Below are 21,711 nucleotides of genomic sequence, written 5' to 3'. Positions count from 1 at the left end.
TTTACTGTACGCATCATTGTTCTGCCACACTGGAGCATGAGTAGAAAAATAGCCTATGATTAAGGTGATGAGTCAAGAACATGAGGTTTGTCCCCAGCTTCATCACTGAGTTTGACTGTGACTCAGTTTCTCATCTGTAATTGCTAGCTGCTGGGATGGTATAAGTCTTTTATTCTTAGATAATTTAAGTGACTGGTGAAAAATGCTGTAAAATTGCCATATTTGTAATTTCTTGAATTATTTTCTAATGAATTTTAATATGGGCCATGATCTTAGCAGGCACCCCTACAGAGACAGAAATGACTACTGGAGAGAATATATTCCATCACTGCAATTTACACATGAAAAACGCTTAACTAGGATGTTACAGTTCAACACTGCTTACCAGACACTGTTAGCATTTAATAAATAATAGGTGCAAAACATTTGACACTGTTCTGCATGACATCCTTGTCCCTAAATTGGAAAGACATGGACTTGCTGGATGGGCCACCTGGTCAATAAGGAATTGGCTGGATGGTCATGCTCAAAGAGCAGTGGTCAACAACTCCATGTCCAGATGGAGAGCAGAAACAAGTGCTGTTCCTCAGGGGCTGGTGTTGGGACTGGTGCTGTTTAACATCTTTCTTGGCGACATGGACAGTGGGATCGAGGCACCCTCAGCAAGTTCAACAACACCAAGCTGTGTGGTGCGGTCACACGCTGGAGAGAAGGGATGGGCCATCCAGAGGGACCTGGACAGGCTGGAGAGGTGGGACAGTGTGAACCTCATGAAGTTCAACAAGGCCAAGTGCAAGGTCCTGCCCATGGGTCGGGGCAATCCCAAGCACAAATCCAGGCTGGGCGAGGAGTGGATTGAGAGCAGCCCCAAGGAGAAGGACTTGGGGGTATTGGTGGATGGAAAACTGACTGTGAGCCAGCAATGTGCGCTCACAGCCCAGAAAGCCAACCGTGTCCTGGGCTGCATCCAGAGCAGTGTGGCCAGCAGGGCGAGGGAGGGGATTCTCCCCCTCTGCTCTGCTCTCGTGAGACCCCCCCTGCAGTTCTGTGTCCAGCTCTGGGGGCACCAACATCAGAAGGACACAGACCTGCTCGAGCAGGTCCAGAGGAGGCCACAAAGATGATCAGGGGCTGGAGCACCCCCCTGTGAGGACAGGCTGAGAGAGTTGGGGGGTTCAGCTGGAGAAGAGAAGGCTCCGGGGAGACCTTAGAGCGGCCTCCCAGTGCTTAAAGGGGCTACAGGAAAGGGGGGAGGGACTCTGCATCAGGGGGTGCAGGGATAGGATGAGGGGTAATGGTTTTAAACTGAAAGAGAGGAGATTCAGATTAGATGTAAGGAAGGAATTCTTCCCTGTGAGGGTGGTGAGGCCCTGGCACAGGTTGCCCAGAGAAGCTGTGGCTGCCCCCTCCCTGGCAGGGTTCAAGGCCAGGTTGGACGGGGCTTGGAGCAACCTGGGCTGGTGGAAGGTGTCCCTGCCCGGGGCAGGGGGGTGGGACTGGATGATCTGTAAGGTCCCTTCCAACCCAAACCATTCTATAGTTCCATGATTCTATTATAATAATGCAATGTTCTTAACAACAGCATATTAAGTTATTGTCTTCCATGCTTTAGCTAGCAAAAATCTATTTCTTTCAAAGAGTTTGGTTCAAGTGAAATGCAAAGAATGTGCAGAAGAGCTACTGTGTCTTGTTTAACTTAAGCCCTTGTGGTTCCCCACCAGCTCTTGTCTTGGCACAGCTGCCACTCATTTCAGCACAAGCACTGAGGAGTCTGAGGTTGGCCCATGGTTTTTAGCCTGACAGAATTAAATTGAGAATTTCCAAATAGGTTAAGTAAATGTCTCTTATTGAAAGCAACCTCCTCTCCCTCCTGTCAGCCACCTTCAACTATATCATCCAAGTACTTTTGGAAAGGGACTGGGGAATTCTGGCTCTGTTTGTCTAATGTAACACATTAGGGAAGGGTCTTATGCTGTCTTCTATCATGCTGTCTGATTCAGGCCTCAGACTACTTGTATTTAGGATCTTGTGTTCCCCTGCAGTCAGTGGAAAGAGGCAGGTGCCCCAGGGGACAAATGCAAAACATGTAAATTTTATGCTAATGTAGGCAATGAAGTGTCTATGCAGTGTAGTGTTACTCTGGAAACTGGACACTAGGCTCCTGCAGCAACAGTTTCTTCTCAAAGGCTCTCTGGGGAAATCTCAAACCTCAGGTCTGTTTTATTTAAGGAGATTGAAAGACAAAGAGAATGGTCTAAGTGAAGTGCTCATAAGCTCCTGAGGAGGAAAACCTGGTTTCTTTTGAAGGAACTTCAGGGAATGTAGTCAATCTCATACAACCTTCCAAACCAGCTGTTTAAGAGTCCTAAGGGAGGTTGTGAATAAAGTTCTACTGTAGTTGTGCCAATTTCCCATTCACATCTTTGTTTTTCAGTAGCTTTCTATGCAATTAATGTTTTAAAACTCCTCCTATAAGCCCCACACTTTTTTCCTAAATATCATCTGCCCTTTCAGTACTCCAATGTTACCTTTATAACAAGAGACCATGAGATAATTTTACTTGTATTTTGTTTGCAGGTGAGAGTTTTTAATGAAAGTTATTAATCATCTTTGTTCTTTTTTTAACTCTTTTTTTTTTCTTTTTGCTTTTTTGTGTTTTAGTTCTGAGGAGTGGAAAAAAGTCAGCAAATCAGAATCTAAGAGCTTGGGACTCACTCTTGAGAATGATGGAGAGTTCTGGTAAGTGCGAGTCATGTGAAGGGTTTGGAAATACTGGCTACATGGAGTAATTGTCATTATTTCTGCCATTTAACAGCTTCAAAAACAACTTCCCCAAATAGATAAGATTATTGAGTCCTGGCACAAAGTCTGTTTCTTTTAAACTCTCAAGGGATAACAGAGAAAAACAGAAAAAATGGATTAAAAACTAGTAAAACAAAATTAGTAGCTCTTAGTAAATAAAAGTTTCAAACACCCTCAAAATCTTTTATATATATTTAAGACATTAACTCAGAATCTGAAATAACACATGTGCTGGTTTACATGACAGAATGGGAAATACTGAACACACTGTCAATCCTGTATACCGACTACTGTGCCTATCTGTAGGATTTCTAGGTCAAGCATGGCTGAGGTACCTGTAAATACAATTGCAGTCAATGAATTTTGGTATTTGTCAGTGTTTTCCGTCATGGGCATGAGAAGTGCTTGTTCTCTACAGAATCTCTAGAACTCTAATGATTTTGACTCTGCTTAAAGCTTAGATACACGGAGGCCGTTCAGCAGCTTCTTCAGTAGATCATCAGTGTTGCATCAAGTGTGTTAGTAGGGCTTAGTATGAATAGTCTTCTGTTTGCTTGGCTTTGTCAGAACTGGCAACTGGAAGCCAGCTGTATGGTTTGGTTCTGGGCCATTAATAAGCCAGGACATGATAGTAGTTCAGAGATACCAAGCTGTTAGAGGAGGTGAATGTTTTTTTAACTGCTCTTCAATCTAGTCAGTCACTTTAGCAGGCACAAGTTATAGCACTGAGATGGTGCTAAATAAAAGCTATGTCCAGAGCACAGAGGTTCAAGTCATGCTTATGGACAGATGTAACAATATGGACCATAATAATGAGGAGTGGATAGTGCTTTCATTGCAGGTATTTTTCTTTTGCCTTTGCAAAATATGTGCTATCTAATCCAGCCTGTTAGATATAACCTATCCTTTAGGCTTAAATGCTGCAACAGAACAAATCCAGAGCTGACCAAACACACTGAGGTGATATTTCTTTAAATTAAGTTCTCAGATAGTGTGTTTGTGGCTTCACAAGTATTTCCACATGGGGAACATTCCAGTGAATCAGTTTATTCTCTGGACAGCTGAGCAATGCCTCCTCTTAAATTACTGGAAGATTTCATGTGTTAGTTTGGCTCCTTGCATGATTGTCACTGTTTATTTTACTGTTACTTTCCTGGTGTCCCATGGAATAGGATGACGTTTGAGGACTGGTGTAAGAATTTCACTGATGTGGACATCTGCCGGATTGTGAATACCTCCTACTTCAGTATCCACAAGACCTGGGAGAAGAAAATGATGCATGGGGCTTGGGCAAAGGACTCAGAGCCCCTGCTAAATCGCTCTGGTGGATGCTTTGATAACAATGAGACCTTCCTTCAGAATCCCCAGGTGGGAATCCTTGTATTTTGTGAGGTATTGAAGTGTGTCCATGTTAGCTAGGGTTTCTGAAGTTTTTCTTCTATTTAGGAGTTAGCAGTGATTACTTGACAGAAATCTCATTGCCAGTCTCTGTCTTCTGGAAGTATGCTGGCTCACAGCATGTTTCAGTGATTTCTGTGAAATCTCTCAGTAAAGAGTTTAGGTATTTTTTTGGTACTGATCATGTTTGGGGCTGATGAATTAGACACACCAAGATTAGTAAAGTCCTGTCTGGACTTCTTTCAGTTTCCCAGTTGTAAAATAGCAGCAAGTCTGATTTTATAATGACAGAACTCCATTTACTTAACATCCTAAAACAGTCTGAGGGTTTGGCCCTCTGTGTTTAGCTCATGTCCCTTTCCACTAATCTAAGATTCTGAAAGTATCCAGTCTCTTCCCCAAGCTCATCCTCTCATCAACATTACAGATTTTTTTGTTTCATCCTACCTGGTAACTTTCAATCTATTCAGTTTATATGTTCATCCATCCTTACTCCATTTCTCACCTTCCTGCCCTTCTCAGTGTTGCATGTTTTCATCCCAGTGCATGCAAATTCAAGCATAAAACTACCATTAATGTCAATGAGGTCTGTGTGCTTACTCCTTTAGTTATTACTTTGAAAATTGACCTTTCTGTTCTTTTGTAGTTCACCACATACTTTAGATTAATGAAAGATGTTCTTGTCTGCTTCTCTGCACTTGTATGGGAGGTTTCTGTCTGCACCCCACGATTTTCATAGCAGGATATTGGGAAAGTGCAGCCTTTGCTGTTCAGACTAGGAGTGAATCTCAGACTCCCAACTCATCCTGTCATATAGGTGTAGAAGGAGAAGATCTGTCCAGACAGAAGTGCTCTGTCTTCTGTCAGTGCCTCATTTCCAGATGGTGATTCTATTCAGATATTCCTCTGTATGATTCTGGATCTATTCCAAGTGCTTGTCTGGGTCTCATTTCTAAGCGTTTAGCTGCCACAGAGAACAAAACATACATGCTGTGGGTAGTGCAATGCCCGATGCAATGGAAGTTCTTTTTATTCCAATTTTATCTCTAGGCCAGTTGATTAAAAGGCTCTTAATAGCAGTGCTGGAACACATTTATGTTCGCTGAGGGCCGTTATAAATTACTGTGGCACATACTACCATAGTCTAGGTAATCTCTGTCTGTTCTCCCCAAGTGAAATGCCTGGCACTGAGGCCTCCTGTGAAGTTTTTCTGTACAGAGAGGGATTGTGACACTTCCAGTCCCTTTAAAAGAAGGGAATTTAAGCCAAGTATATATGTATTCCTACAGCCACCTACTGATTTCCAGATTGTTACCCCTTAGGACTGCTGAAATGTCATCAGATCAAAGATGATTGCAGTTGCATACCTCTCATCAGACCAAGAGAGCCCTCTTACACTTCCATAGTTCCCCTTCCACACCTCCATTTGCCCTGGAGCACGCTAGGCTATGTGACTAGGTAACACTCCATATGGTTCAACAGGGGCAACAATTAAAATATGCCTTACGAGGTGTTGCTGCATATTTATATGTTGCTCTTTAGATTCTCTCTGTAGAGGCTCTTTACAACCCCTAGGACTCTCTTCAAGGTCCTGTGCTTTCTCTGACACAATGTTGATATAGCACACAAATAAGAGTACAAAGAAGCATTGAATTTATACCAAAAAAACAGCCAGCCCAGAATAGCAAGCAGTAGTGCTGTAGGAGGCCAATCTTGACTGTAAATACCATGAACAACTAATGAAGCCCAGAGGCTTGGGAATGTATTGATTTTCTTTCCAATACCACTGTGCTTCAGCCAACTCTGCTAGAGGTTGGTGTTTCCTCCATGTGGGTGTGACACTGGCTGAGACAGTAAGAGTCAGGGATGAGAAATATGACAGTGCCTTATTCTGCAGAGCTCTAACCACAGAGGGATGTGAAGTCATTACGGGGGATCATTCCACAACAGTAACCAAGGAAATCTCAGTATCTACCTCAGAGGAAACTCAATGGGGATTTGGTTTTTAGCAGCTTTTGGAGGAGCAGGGAGAGGGGAATTGAATCACTGATGATATTCCTTTCCACACTATCTGAGAATTTTGGCTGAAATCAGAACGTGTGGTGCCCATAGTACCCAGCTGTGCACCACTGCAGTTTTTTGCTTTTATTTGTTTGCTTTGCATTTAAAGGTTTTTCAAGATGGAAGAGTACAAGATCTATCTAAACTTGGCATAAATAGTGTCCTCTTGCCCTCCATTGGTTCTGACAACTCAGATTTGCCCTCTATATGCACAAAACCCCCAAAATTTAAAGGAGTCCCTAATAGTGAATGAATCTGAATGTTTAACTCTGTCATATAAAGAAGTACCTGTATGACCTTTTTTGTCTACTGAAAGGGGATGTACTTACTCATGAACTGGTCTGGTAGTGATAATGATGTAAGCAATTCAAGACTGATTTATTGAGATGGAAACTGCCTCCTAAACTTGAAATAAATTCCTTTGATTGGTCTTAAACCCAAGTTGATTCAAGTTACTTTAAACAGTTTGGATAAAAGATTTGCCTGTTGAAGATCCAGGAGTCCTCCTTAGCTCTTTTTACTGGGTATTCCTAAGATTTTCAGGAAAACTGAGAAAGTCCAAAATTAGCATTCCTGTCATTCTTATATTAAATAGAAGTTGTAGGTGAGGAAAAAAGTTGTGGGGGTTGGGGTTTTTTTTAACTAAGATTTAGAATATTCCTTCATTTGCAGGTCCTATACAAAGATGTTTGAAATTTACGGGTCCTGTCTAGATATCCAAGTTAGAATCAAAAAATATCAGAGACCCTGCCTGGAGTCTGTTGGTTTTATTTTTTTATCTCGCTCCTGATTTATATATATATCTAAATAAAACTTGATCTATTGTCTTTTGCTTTCACAGGAGATGTTCTCTTCTGCTGCCTTGTTATTTTGTAATACAGTCTCATGCTGTCTTTTATGTGAAGTACCTGTTTCAGTGTCTCGGATACTTTTGATTTAAAGATCCTTATTACTAGCATTAATGTTCAGGTGCGAATTCCTGGGAATGTCTGTTATATGGAGAACTCTTCTCTCACCCCCAAATGTATTTTCATTTGCCTCCTTTGTATGCACATATTTCCTTGGTGATGGCTTTATCCTCAGTATCCTAAGGCATTTCTAACAGCTTACCCTTTTCTCTCTTCTAATAGTACATCTTTGATGTTAAGAAGACTGAAGACAAAGTGTTGGTGTCGTTACAACAGGAGGATCGCCGCAAATACAAGAAAGAAGGGAAGGGAGACAGCTTCCCAATTGGCTTTGAAATATTCAAGGTAGGCAGCCATCTGCACTCCTGGTTTAGTTTATTCAGCAGTCCTGCTTCATCCTGGCAATGAGATCTTTGGCAGATAGAGGCATGATTATCCTGTGGGGTCTGGCTCTCCTCTCAACTCGAGCTTTACATGTGTACTGCACTCAGGCACCAGAACTGATATTAGACAGACTATTTGCGCTAAATTGAATTTAGTTCAATTCAAACTCTATTGGAAATAGAGGAACATAAATAATTTTTCCCTCTTGTAAAAGAATTTTAAGTGCTCTTTCTACCCCCTTTGAAGGGAAAGACAAAAAAAAAATACTAATGCTTGAAACATGGAGGGTTTTTTTCTCCTCACTGGAGGCTGCTGCCTCCATTTCATCAGCAGATACAACCACGTGAATGAGTTTAAAAAGTCTGGAGTTTTTCTTTTGCCGCTTAGAAACAAGAGTCAAGAGTGCTTTCAAAAGCTGGAGCAGTGAGTAGGCAATGAGCATATGTGAAAAGGAACCAAAGGGATCTCAAATAGTAATTTAATTGCACTCCCAGGGCAAATTGACTAAAATGAAAGCATATGAACTGAAAGGAGGAGGAAAGCAAGAGAAACAGCTATGCATCTGCTTTTTCACTGAGGATCAGGTTTATTTTATCTGTTGCTATAGCTAGTGGGACTACACTGAGTCTATGGCCTTAGCCTATAAAATAGGCAGTTTTTAACAGTCAGAGCTGCTGACATCTGCATCACACCTATTCATTTGACAATCACCTGTTAACCACATATATTGAAAAGTGTCATTACAGAAGGTAGCATAATTTGCCTTGTTTTGTTCATGCCTATATATCTAATTTGGAAAGGTTTATATTTTAACTGTGCTGTGGCAAATATCAGTTCCCTGAAGAGGATATTCATAGTTAAGCACCGCTTCAAGACTTAGAACAAAACATAAAACATAAATTCAGGGGGTGAAAAACCATTTGCCAAACCATTTGCCTTTATTGCACATCGTCTTTTCTGCCCTTAAAAGGCTGTGTGATGCACAGGGAAATTCCTGCCTGTAAGCTCTGATATCCCTCCTTGCATTAATCCCTATACTGCTCTGTGGCGGTAGGTGGAGGATAACAGAAGCTATCGACTACACAAGCTGACTGTGCAGGAGAGAGTGGCCACATCTCTGTACATCAACACACGCACTGTGTTCTTGAAGAGGATCCTTAAGAAAGGCCGCTACATCCTTATCCCAACTACATATCATCCTGGCATCGTTACAAAGTTTATCCTGAGACTCTTCACAGATGTGCCATCAAAACTCAGGTAGGTTGCATTCGCAGCTACATAAGAACTTCCCTTGCCCACACTGGCTGCACCTCCATGGAAATGGTTGCCTGGTTGCCCTCAAATATCCCTGACTTACTAGCTCATATAGCTCTAGAACTAGGCCCTTGAGATGGTCGAGGTCACCTCCAAGAATCGCTAGATGGCTCACTGGGATTTGTGCATGGTCAGGACATTTTTACGTAGGAACCTAGCGGACAATTCAGTTTGGCTCTTTTGACCTTTTAGTTTGGCTTTTGTAGTTAACTCCAGTTCCAGGTCAGAACAGTGAGCACTGGTACTTGCAGTTACAGTTACTCTTCATTTCTCTCACCATATCCTTTGAAACCAGTGGTTGTCTGCAAGGGCAAAACGAGTGTTTTGTGGAATCATGCTCGCTGATTTTTTTTCTTTGATACTATTTTCCATGATTTAAAGTCTGGGGGTTTTTTCTGCCACTTTTTGCTGCCATGTGAAGAATAACACATTTTGGTTTACTTTGCTTTGCTCTGTTTTTATTTCTTAAGTCTGTCATTTCTGTACCACAGAGTTCCAAAATGGTAGATGAGGAAAAAGTACAAATCTCATAAATGCCAAATTTCCACAACCATTGATTGTTTTGCTTGACATTCATTGTTTCAGTTTTTTTCCCATGATTTTTCAGGGAGCTGAAGGCAGATAAGCCTAAAATGACATGTTGGAGTCTTCTCTGCGGCTATCCACGCAGAGTCACCCAAATCAAAATTCATTCTGCAGAAGGTTTACAGAAGCAAGACAGATCAGGTGGTAAGTGTAAAGCAAGCCTGAAAGAGTGGAAGGGGCGTTTTCAGTCCTCTAAAGATGATCCAAGTTGATATGTAAGCAATCAGAAATTATCCAAACTAACTGAAGATTTATGGGAATTCCTTTACAGCACGTTGTAAAATTGCTCAAAAGGAGAGATCAGATGAATAAGATGAGGCAAACCAGCAAGAGTTATGTGTCATCTATGCTGGTCCAGATGGGCAGTAGTAGCCAGACCCTTCTGAGAAATTGACCTTTCAGGGTTATGTGTTTTCTGAATGGAAAATATCCAGAGAGACAGCTGAATCGCAGAGACTCATGGAGTGTATTATACTTACCTCAGCAATGTCATTTCATAGCTTTCAGAGCACTTTGTTTTTCATTGCTACAAGCTTAATAGCACTTCAGAGAGGAAATTAAGGTTTTCAACAACCATTTTCAGCTGAGTAAACTAGGACAGGGAGAGGTTAAATGACTTGTACAGGACTGTGTATCTACACATCAAATGAATTGTCCTGAAGGACACTAAAATGTCTGTCTGGGACCTGATGTTGACAGTTAATTAGGAGTCTTGTCCACTTGTCAGTTGCTTCCTTATTTTCTACTTATACTCTCTGTCACCCTTCGTTTTCCATGACCAGTGCAACAAAAAAAGGTAGACACATCCAGCGTTGAGTGGTGGGTAGGGAGAAAGCAAAGGAGCAGAGATACTACAGTGAAATTGGAACAGAAAACTTCAAGAGGTTCCTGAAACATCTCCTGTGTTTGCTCCAGATAACTGTTCAGCTCTCTTTGGTTTAAGATGTGGAGCTCAGTTGTATTAATTTCTTGTGGTAGACAAGGCACTAGACTGAGACCTGTAGTACAGTTCATCTTCAGTCTCACAAAGCAGTTGTAAAATTTCTCCCACCAGCTGGCCACAGTTTTCTTACAGTCCCCTTTATAGCTTTTCCTGGCACCCACTGAGCAGTGCTGAATGTACTTTTCACTGTGAAAACCACTTTCTTTTAAGTGTGGTTGTCTCTTCAGGGCACAGGCACACTGGAGAGAAAAGATATAGAAAATTGATTCAGTTTGTTTGTCCTGATATTTTTCTTGAAAAACAGAAGCCACAAACACCTCAGTCAAACAGGCGGTATGGCTCCACGTTCTCAGCAAAGCAGGATGGATGGGTGAGACTGAAGGGGCTATGTGTGACAAGAATAGCAAAGCAGTGCATTGAAAAGAGGCAGTATGTTCATGTTCTTGCCCTGTGAAGGACATCTTCATTTTTAAGGGTGTGAGGTGGTTTTTTTTTTTAATTCCTTAAATATTTTTCTCTAACATTCCCTGCCATAAAGCAATGAAATCCAATTCTCCACCCTTAGCATTTCACAATCTTTAGCACAATTACAGCCTTGACAAGATCATTAAAAGCAATTGCCTGCAGCTGCCAAAGACCAGGCTTGAGCTCAGAGAGCATTGTGAGATTTGGTGCATTGTGACACAGACTCTCAGAAATACACAAATAGGACTTATAACCAATGTGTAATAAATACTCTAGTTACAGTGTAGCCCAAATACCTTTAGGACTCAGTACTACCACACATGGCCAGGTTAAGTTGAAGCATCTTATTCCACTTCGATTTCAGCATCCAGTGTTGTGCTGATGACTACCCTGACAAAACTGAAAAGGTAACGTATTGTGGGAAGAACTGTCTGTAGGAAGTGGACTCACAGATTTTCTGTTTAAACCTAAGCAAAACTTCTGCTTGATTATTTTATCTGCTGAAAAAATGCGTAATTGGGTCAAGTGATTCTATTTGTGAACTAGTACTGAATTCATCAAGTAGCTGAAAAAAAGTCTGTTGTCAATTTTTTTTTTTTTCTGAAGTGTTTCCATTTCCCTGTGTGAAACAACATGTCATTTTTAAATTCATCAATAACATAAGGGGCTTTGAACACAAAACCTAAATGAATCTTATTGTTTGACTTTGAATAAAACTTTACCATAAAAGTTAAAATATCTTCCCTTTGTATCAACATAAAGCTTTCAGTAAAAGCCTTTGTCTCCTTCCAGCCTGTAGTTCCAAATCTCATTCATTCAGGGAGCACTGAAGGAGAGCCGAGTTACTTCACTTCAGTAGCTTCCCCATTATCTTGAATTCTGCTGTGAAATCCCTGTTTGAATCTTCCATTATTAGCCTTTTTTTTCCTATAAATATCTCCAATTCACAGAGTACGTTCACTGATTGACTTGCAGAATGCCGTTATCTTATAGCAGCTTCAGACATGTGAAGTAGGAACTGTTAATAAAAAAGCCATGAAGCCAAATGTATACTGCTGACATTTGTGCTACACAATAAAATCAAGCTGCGCAATGACAAGGATTACGCCCATAACTGGCACTCTGCCTTCTAAGGGCACCTTGCTGGGAAATTTGGCAAAGCTCTCAACTGATACTAGAGTCCATTTTGGTAACATAAGAAGCTGGGTACAGTACGTGTTTCTCACATTTGGGTTTTTTGGGAGTAGATTAAAAGAGTGGATATAGAAATTCCTTGAAGCACACTGGCCGGCTGGATTTACACTAGTACTGTGTCCAGGGACATTAAATATCCTATAGGCTAAGAATGCTTCCTAATACTGTCACAGAAGAATGCAACTCCCTGTCATCTCTCGTCTCCTCTCTAGCTTCTCTGGATCCACATCTGGACCCTCTCCCATGCTTATCTCAAAGAGACATAGCAACCAGGCATTTGAAAAAGACCAGCTTCCTCAGAAGTGAGTTTAGACCTCAGAGTCACATGAGCAGTTACCAAAATACCAGCCTTACCTGCTGCTCCAGGGGCATTTGCTGATGAGAACTAGATTTAAAAGTAAATAGCAGCCTCCTGTCTAATTAATACTGTGAGATGAGGGAAGAGGCCACACAGCAATTGCCGTTAGTATTGACGAGTAGAGGTTTTCTTTCAGGTTAGGAATATGTTTTTTCAAGTAGAAAATAGGTAAATTATGTGGTTGTTTGCCTGCTGCTAAGAGAACCTTACACAAAGTCTACTCATTTTCTGGTGAGAACATCGTTGACAACTTGTTTTTATGTGAACTGTTGTCTGATCAGCCCCACTGCATTTCACAAGGGTTTCCTGACTTCTTCACCTTCTGATCTGCAGCATTTCAGCTCTCAAGCTGCTTCTTTTTTTATGCTCAGTCTCTGTCATCTGTCAGCTATATTCCGCCTTATCCAGCCACCTGCCTGGTTTGTCACTATCGTCCCTTAGCAGAGAGAGAAGACAAAGCTTCATGATAAATGAGGAGGTTATGATTCACCCTGAAGTTCCTGAGAACTGAGACATGGCATTATATCTCTGTGACAAACTGTCCTGAAAACATCAGGATGTCTCTATACTCTGACACTGGGGTATGTAGTTGCAGAAAAGTAAGAGCAGCCTGAACAGACAGCATTTTTTGGTGTAACTAGGATAGAGAGAGATTTTAGACTCGAATGCACTGATATTCACATAAGCCCATCACTGCCATCTGAGAGTTGTGCTTAGCACAAATTTCTGGGCAGCTACTTTAAACTGGAAGACAATGAAGACTGCACAGTGAGCGCACATCCAGCCTAGTTCACGAGCTGGTTGTCATCAGAACCCTGCTCCCTGCCAGAGGAAAGTTGTTTAATCTCTATTTTAAATGTTTATTGGAAATCTCCATCTTGCTGCTGTCTTTGATCCATTGCCCTGTCTGGAAAAAATAATGAATGGCTTGCCATTGTCATGAATAGTGGATAAATCTAGCTGCCCAGGCTCAATTCTGAATGCATACAGGCCGCTTCTCTTGGAAGTACCTCTCTCTGAGTTAGCTTGTTCTGAAGTTGATCCAACTGTGAGCCAAATGCAGGGGCAGGTTTGCAAGAAGATGAGGAAGCACTGTGTGCTTGGAGATTTGCTGTCTCTCATTCCCAAGCCTGTTTTAAAAATTGCTCTCACTGCTGTCTGTCACTCTTTTCCCAAGAGCTTATCTTTGAGAACAAATCACCTTTTTCATTTTTAAGTCTTCCCACTGAATTCACATGTTTAATTGTCTTTCACTATTTCTTTTCTAAACTAGGTATTGTGATCCCTGGTATGTGACATACCTGGTACCTTTAATGGCAGTTGCCCTGGGAGCAGTCTGAGAAATAGAAGGAAGGAGAAGGCAAAAAGCAGCTGGTAAATATCCAGTCAAAGCATGAGAAGGGAAGCAGAGAGAAAATGGAACAGAGATGGGAGGAGGAGGAGGAGGATGATTTACTGATGCCAGTGGAAAGACTCCCTTTCATTATGGGTATTGCAGGAGAAGATGAGACGTATCACATGAGCAACAACTCAACTGCAAAAGGCAAAACAACCGGTCGTAATTCCCAAGGCAGTGCTTGTGTCTCAGCACTGTGTCTGCACTGTTTGGCCCATGCCTTTTTCCAGTGACTGAGTTTGTCATAGCTCTCCATATACCAGTAAGAATGGTCTAACTGGAGAAGAATGGCAATGTCTCTGAGAACTTTTTCTCAATAACATTTTCTAGAAAGCCTTTTGTTTTGGTACAGTGCTGAAGGATGTGGATGTTAGATCCTCTGTCCAGTTCTTAAATAATTTTAAAAAAGTTATCCTTAGACTACTGTGCACAGATTTCTTTAAGTCTTAGAAATGTCATTACTGTTGAAATGTTTCTGTTTTTTACAGATTTCAACTTATTCCTTCGCACTGTTCTTTTGTACAGTTTCCCAATACAACAGCATGGCCACTGGACTGAGATGAAACAGGTGTTTATACACAGTGTTCAAGGCATAGCTTGAGTCATATGTGTGCCTGAGAACTGAACCCGGTCCTCCTTCCACTGCCAGAGCACTTGCCAGAGTAGCAGCTCCAGTTGTTTTCATTCCCAGCTCATGACGAATACTAGGATGTTGCTTTCCATGATAGTAGCCCTTTCTGCATTGTCTTTGTAATGTAAATAAACGAGGCCCAGAGCTGCAAAGAACTGGGCCAACCGTAGCTGAGAACAACTCCGGTCTCATTCCACATGTGCAGCTCTCCCATTTCTTTATTTTGTTCTGGAGTTGGAGCCAGTCCTCCTGATACAACTGACCATTCAGCACTGCCATGAGGTCATGCTGTGCACGTACCTTTCATGTTCCTCTTCTACCTCTTGTCTAGCTCTTTCTGAGAATTTGAATCTTTCAAATGTTAGTTTTGTTTTTCCTTTCACTTAGCAAGTCCCTTCATTAACAGCTCCCTCATCCAGTAGATCAACCTGTTAACTCTTTAAGCTCTGTCCTTTCCCCAATCCTTCTTATGCCCCTTTTAATTACTGTAAATAATCAGATGTTGCTTTGCTCTTTGCCTTCAGCCAAAGTAGTTGACACCATTTCATGCAAGACCCCATTTTATTCAGATCCATCTTCCAAATCTCTGTGCAAAGGGGGGAGCTTTTCCATCACTGATTACACAGCATGGTGCTGCCCCGTGCCCCAGAGCTAAATCCACACATTCAGTGACACAAAAAGTAATTGCCTATCAGAAAAGCCAATATATTGCTACCTGCTATTGAAAGTGTGAGATGTTGTCAGGGTAACAGGCCTATCGCATGTCTGGCCAGGTGTAATCATAGTGCAGCATATAGAAATATCCGTTTCTTTCTTGTAAGTGGAAGTAGCTCTTTCTGTTTTGGATGTAGCTGGTACGTGGTTTGTTTTGTGTGAGATGTTGGTATCCATTCCTGCAAGTGAGTGATGTGTTTGAGGAGAATCATCCTGGGTATGAGCTGTTAAAAAATTAAAGCTGCCTTAAAATTATGCTGCCTTATGGTTCTCATCCCAGTGGTGGTATTTTCAAGTAGATGGTGATGAAATGTGTGTAAGAAAAGATCATGAGTCTGACTTACATTCAGTGGGTCTATTTAAAATCCATATCTAAAAAGTAGCAAGGTGTGGAAAAACAGATATGTTGTCATTAACAATAGGAATGGACAAAAATTTTTAAAAATGGTAGCGCCTATATTTAATTAAAGTTGATTAGAAAGTGGAACAGTCCATTCTGTTTGAGGCTAAAGGCAGGTGTTTCCAAATAAATGCTTGCTCCCTATTTGAATGGAAAGAAAATAGAAATGAAATTAAAAACTCTGGAGGATGTGCTTTGACAGTTTCCCACAGAAAACATTGTTGTAACCAGTGTACTCCTACAAAATGTTTTTGCATTTTGACAATATTTTAGTTTCTGGAAGAGAAACTGCGTCTTGAAAACTACCTCCTAACACTGATACTCATATCAAAATACAGTAGACAGCAATTTGAAGCTAGGCACTATAAAGGTGGGCACTAAGGTACGCATTCAGTGATCTAACAGCAGTTCTGTGCCATTCCTGTTCTTGGCCTCCATCAGAATTGAGGACAATGAACAGTTTTTACCTTCCATTTTGGCCTCAGTGCCCAGAACTACATATCAGATTGCACATGCACAGAAGCATTTTGGCTGTCCCATCGAGAGCAGTGTTGGGGAGCTCAGTGTCACTTTGAAGACTTGCTGTTAGAGGAGCCAGGAAGATGCACAGCAAGGGAATGTGGAAAGATCTCAGTCCGGTCTGTGAGTGAGCTGGTTTCACAGCAAATGGTGCTTGGTTTCCAGCTCTGAGCATCCAGTTGTTACAAGAATGAGGTATTTCAGCTCTGCTGGTGATGGGCAGCTCGCAGGGGGTGTGAGGTGCTCTGATGCCCTGTTCCTGTGCTCAGTCGCAGTGGTGCTGCCAGGCACAGGAGGGGATTGCTTCTGCTGGGTTTTGGGAAGGTCTCAGCTGCTGTTCTGTGTCTTAAGAGCTGTGCTGCTGATTGTGTTTTAGGAGCAGATCCTTATGTGCTTATCAAGTGTGAAAACCAAAGCATGCGCTCCCCTGTGCAGCATGATACAAGCAATGCCATCTTCGACACACAAGTGATTTTCTACAGAAAGAACATCGACAGTCCTATCATTGTCCAGGTGAGATACGCCATGCAGAGTGGGCTGCTAAAGGCACATAGGGGAGCGTAACAGCATCACTGGGCTTGATGTCTGAGAAACTCTGCTCCCCTTACTGGGCTATGCCTGGAGCTATTCAGCTCTTCCACTGATACTCTGCTCTAGGTCTCTTCCATGCCAAGGCTTTGAAGGAATTTACAGAACTACCTTTTGCCTTATTTGATACCTGACAAAACAGACAAAAGAAAACCAAGTGTTGTCCAGAGTCAGTGTTTGAAATAACACTAAAGCTATTAAGAAGTTTTTTACCTTGAATTCTAGTCCTCTGGGAACTGGACCACACTGTTTACCTTAGCACTAGGTGAAGAAACAGAGCTTGGTATTTAGATGAGGTAGTCCAGGAAAACTTTGGGAGAGTAGAATGGCATTTCAGTTTAATATATACAGTTGTTTAGTATTAGGCAAATACTAAGGACTATGCCTTCTTCATCAGTATAGGGAGATCTTAGAGTGAACCTGTGAATCAAATCACTGTGGCATGTAAGTGCCAGAAATTGAAATAGTGTTGCAAGAAGAGATACATTTCTGACTTTTCACTGCCTGATACAGTGCTGGTGGATGGTACTCCTGTGCCATAGTACTCTGAACTAACAGGTATGTTCTGCAAGTATTATAAATAGAAGGAGTGTTATGACAGCGGTGTTATCCCTCAAACCACAGACTGCAGTTATGGGTTAGAGGGAACTGATACAATATCTGATGGAACATGGTCTGTGTTCTTGGCATGTGCAGGATTGCCTAATCCTTAGTAAAGATTTGATTTACACATAGGACCTCAACCCATCTCTCTACAGTGTGCAGCTGTCCTGGTTTCAGCTGGGGTAGAGTTAATTTTCCTCCTAGTAGCTGGAGCAATGCCGTGTTTTGGATTTAGTATGAGAATAATATTGATAAGACACTGATGTTTAGGTGTCACTAAGTAGTGCTTATCCTAAGTTAAGGAGTTTGTAGTTTCCCATGCTCTGCTAGTGAGCAGATCCACAAGAAGCTGGGAGGGGGCACGGCCAGGAGAGCTGACCAGGACTAGCCAAGGGAGTATCAGGGGTACAGAAACTGGGAGGAGTTGGCCGGGAGGGGCAGGTTGATGCTCGGACATCGGTCAGTGGGTGGTGAGCAACTGCATTGAGCGTCACTTGTCTTTGCTTGGGCTTTATTACTCTCTCTTTGTTATGTTCCTTTTCAATACTATTATTATTATATTTAAAAATTATTATTATATTTTACTTTAGTTATTAAACTGTTCTTATCTCAACCTACAAGTTTTACTTTTTTTTTTTTCTTTCCAACTCCTACCCCCATCCCACTGGGAGGGTGGGAAGAGTGAGCAAGCGGCTGCTTGGTGCTTGGCTGCTGGCTGGGGTTAAACCACAACAGCAGCTCAGACACTTTGACTTTTCCAGGATAACTGGAAGTTGGATACTATGAACTTCACAGACCAAATAAATACTGGCATGTGAGTCTAGAGGCAAAACACACTATTTAACACCATTTCAGTTGCTACTTGCCATATGCCCAACCTCATCCTGAGTAATGACAAAGGACATGTCCAAGGACCCCAAAACTACTGCCATGCCTTGGTCTAGCAGTGTGAACCTGGCTCTGACACAGTCAGGAAGAGCACTGAAGACACTGTAGAAGTGAGCACAAGCAGGCAGAGTGGCACAGAGCAGCTGACTGCATGCAGTTTTTTACTGCTGATGAGCTCAAACAGGTAATTTTTATTCCTCTTCTAGGCAGGCTGTGACCTAGAAAGCAAAAAGCTGCATTTAGCTCCTTATTTGCGTAGTGTATGTAAACGAACATGCAAATCCAGATTCTTCCACATGCTCTCTAGACAGTTAAATTTAGATGTATGCCCTCTCCTCACTGCTTTTTCAAGGGGTTAATGGGGGTGACCTTCCTCCAGCACAACCCTTTCAGGTGGAGTGTGAGAGAACACTGCTTCAGCTGGGTTTATTCCCGTTCCAATGTTTCTAGGTCTGGAACAGCAACGTCTTGTGCGATCAGTTCCTCGGACAGGCAGTGCTGGCAGCTTCACCCAGTGACCCCAGAGAAGAGCAGACTCTGCAGCTCCGAGGGAGAGGCAGCCGAGAAGCAGTGGAGGTGCCAGGTCACATCACTGTCAAGGTTTTTTCCAGCGATGACCTCGTGGAGCTATGAATACCAAAGCCCCGCAGAGCCAGACAGAGCTGTCACCTCACAGCAGGGGGGCTTGTCTGTGCTTTCTGTGTGAATGACTCAGGAGCAAAGGTTGCACATAATCATAATCGCTTTTAAAAGAAAAAGCTCTCTTAACTCTCCACATTATCATGGATAATGGGGAGAGAGGCTTTTAAAAAGGGAAAAATACATACTGATACACATATATGTTCATGATACAGCAAATACAGTAGAAGAGGGGCCACACTAAATGTTAGCAGATAAGCTCATTAAGATGTGACCATCTTCCCCAGGAGCATCTTTCAGGAGCTCATGGCACACAAGCTGGAGGCACACGTGACTCTTCTCACAGGTCCCCAGCACTTGGTCATCTGTTCTCAACAGTGGGACTGGATGCAGGCAGGAACAGTTGCATCGATATCCTCACGTACTAGCAGGCTGGTGGGGTGGCAAGTGCAAGGGGGATTCCCATGGCTCGGTCCTTGTTCACTGCCAGGTGGTATTTGGGAGGGGGACTTTTTTTAAGCTTTGACTAGAAATTTTTTTCCCCATATAGACATATAAAAATTCTAATGAATGTCATTGTTACTGTTACAGATCAGATGTTTCTGTTCCTTGGCAAAAATGTCATGACTCGAAGAGTTCAGTCATAGGTCATAGCCTTAGGATCAGTCATGCCAGGGAAACATTAAAACAGAAGGGCAGGTCTTGCAGCGCCTCTTCAAACACCACAGGAAATAAGAGCTTTGCCCGCAAAAAGGCTCTCAGATTGACTTTCTTATTCTTCTATTCTCCACCTCAAGCTAATGACTCACAAATTGATATCTCTGGCCAAGAGAAGGGCACCTCACAATTCAGCTGTGGTTTTGTTCAGAGGACAAATTCAGTAATGGGAGCCTCCTTGCTAAGGAGACTTTGTTTAATCCACATGGTGCTAAAAATGGAATAACACTCATTTTGCTTCATTAGATGTGATGGGTAGCACCAGACTGAAAGAGGACAAAATTAGTTCATGACAAGTATGCGTTTGTAAACCAAAGATGCTATACCCTGGCAGGTAACGGGCTTCACTCTTGAAATTCTGCGTCAGTTTATTGCTGACAGAGCTGACCTCTTTGATGAAGTTTAACTTGGGTATAATGGAGGACAGGTATTGTTTCACATTTCCTTCAAAGCAGGGTTCTGGTACAGACTTCATTTTAACTTTTGCATATAGACTGATGGCAGGGTTTCCTCCTAGCAGACATTTCTGTGTTGTCAAGCTGTGCAGTGATTCTGGCAGTGTAAGAGGCTCACTGTGTTAGACCTCTTGGAAATGGATTTTATATGGCTGCAAATTCTGGTCTTGAAAAGTGAAGCTAAAGGATGACTATTCTGCCTTTTGTACAGTTGGGAAATTTGGATTTCTATGTACCTTGTAACCACTTCAGCCATTTTGTGTGATTTTTATAGTTTAGAAAATGGTCCTCAGTAGAATTAGTGTTTTCACAAAAGGTTTTGAAGTCTCCTCAGGGCTCCAAAAGGATCATTGCTGTGGGAGGAAAATGCTTTCTCTGACATGTTGGAGATGGAATATAAGACTGATATTATACTGCCATCAGTTTAGTTGCACGTACCAAGTACCTAAATCCAGCTCTCTTTTTAAATAGCTTGGGCTCAAGCCATTTTGCACGCAGAGCATTTGTCAGATGTGAACTACATACAGTTGACAGCTCCACAGGCAAGTGTAATTCTTTTCTGTAAACACATAATTTCAGTGTTGCTTACTCTCAGATATGTTTGTAAACTACATTTTTTTTAAAAAAGCATGAACCTTTCTCATACAGACCAGAGCTCAGGCAAGTCACGCAGGGAACTGCAAGTCAGTCTGGGCTGTCATAGCTCTGCACTAAGACCTGCTTGCTTCGCTTTTCCTAATGCGCTATTTAACATTGTGGTAGCTGCTTCTCAGCAGTGTGGCAGAAGGGGTGACAGCAGCCGGCCTGGCACAGCTTCACCATATGGGTGGAGAGCACCTTGCTGGCGTTCCAGCATGGTTAAAGCCCCGCACTGCAATGCGCAGGGCAGCAAGGCGTGCGGGAGAGCACTCTGAGGCGGAGCAGAGTAGGTCATGCTGTATAACCCCCTTCTCAGACAGACGTTTCTCCAGGGGCTGTTGTGTATGAGATGGGTGCAGTAAGGAGGGGTTGGCTCGGCCAGCTGATTGATCTGGGTCAGTATTTAGCCTGAAGAAGGTTCCTCTTGGAGATGGCACCCAGCACAGCCAGGCTGCCTTCCCTCCCGCGAACTGAGGCAGCTGGCAGCAGAATGGAGGCTTATGCCTCCCTGCCCTAGCGTTTGCCTGATCCAAGACCTTGCCTGAGCCCACTACGGGCACAAAGCCATCTCACCTCCAAGCTGGAGGGGGGTCCCTTGGCTGTTGCCTTTGAGCCCCACAGCCCTGGGCCCTGGCTCCCAGCACCGCCACCCCCCGTCAGCATCTAAGGGTCGTCCCCAGTGTCAGCAGGGCAGAGGGAGCTTGCCTGCCACTTGTTTGTCATGCACAGCCTGACCAGGAGGGAAGTCAGGGTGGAGTGGGTGATGGTGATTTTTAGGCCTCGATGATTATGTCAGCTCAAGACATTCCCACAGTTTGTCCCGTGGTGTGGGGATAGGCGGCCCTTGACCAGTGGCGCTCTGCTGCTCTCAGCCTTGCCCTGAGGATATGCCAGTACAGTGATGGGGAGGCTCAGGCATGCTGAGGCCAAGAAGGATGTCTGTACCCCTGCTGCATTTATTAATGTTTGGGTGTATATAGTTGGAGCCGGCAGGCCTTGCCCATCAGCAGGAGCTGATCCAACCTGGAACCGACTGCGTGTCCTGATGCAGCGGTTTCTGGCTTTCCTCCGGCCCAGCACAGGGGCGATGGGAGCGCCCGCGGCGCAGCC

General features: G+C 42.8%; 1 protein-coding gene across 2 annotated transcripts in view; it reads left to right on the top strand.

The window, feature by feature from the left end:
- Window positions 1–21,705, top strand: part of CAPN6 (calpain 6) — a 67,435-nt gene extending 45,730 nt beyond the window's left edge. For both annotated transcript variants that reach the window (XM_026848868.1, XM_026848870.1), the window contains 7 exons: window positions 2,662–2,739; window positions 3,975–4,170; window positions 7,392–7,514; window positions 8,608–8,810; window positions 9,475–9,596; window positions 16,449–16,585; window positions 18,602–21,705. In XM_026848868.1, coding sequence (XP_026704669.1) covers window positions 2,662–2,739; window positions 3,975–4,170; window positions 7,392–7,514; window positions 8,608–8,810; window positions 9,475–9,596; window positions 16,449–16,585; window positions 18,602–18,784 — 1,042 coding nt within the window. In that variant the 3' untranslated portion in view covers window positions 18,785–21,705. The remainder of the gene's footprint in view (window positions 1–2,661; window positions 2,740–3,974; window positions 4,171–7,391; window positions 7,515–8,607; window positions 8,811–9,474; window positions 9,597–16,448; window positions 16,586–18,601) is intronic.
- Window positions 21,706–21,711: the final 6 nt, after the last annotated feature.

This window comes from Athene cunicularia, assembly GCF_003259725.1.
Source record: "Athene cunicularia isolate RWA chromosome 4 unlocalized genomic scaffold, athCun1 chr4_part3, whole genome shotgun sequence".
NCBI classification, from domain to species: Eukaryota; Metazoa; Chordata; class Aves; order Strigiformes; family Strigidae; genus Athene; species Athene cunicularia.
Note: the sequence above shows the minus strand (reverse complement) of the source record. Positions and strands in the feature narration are given on the sequence as shown.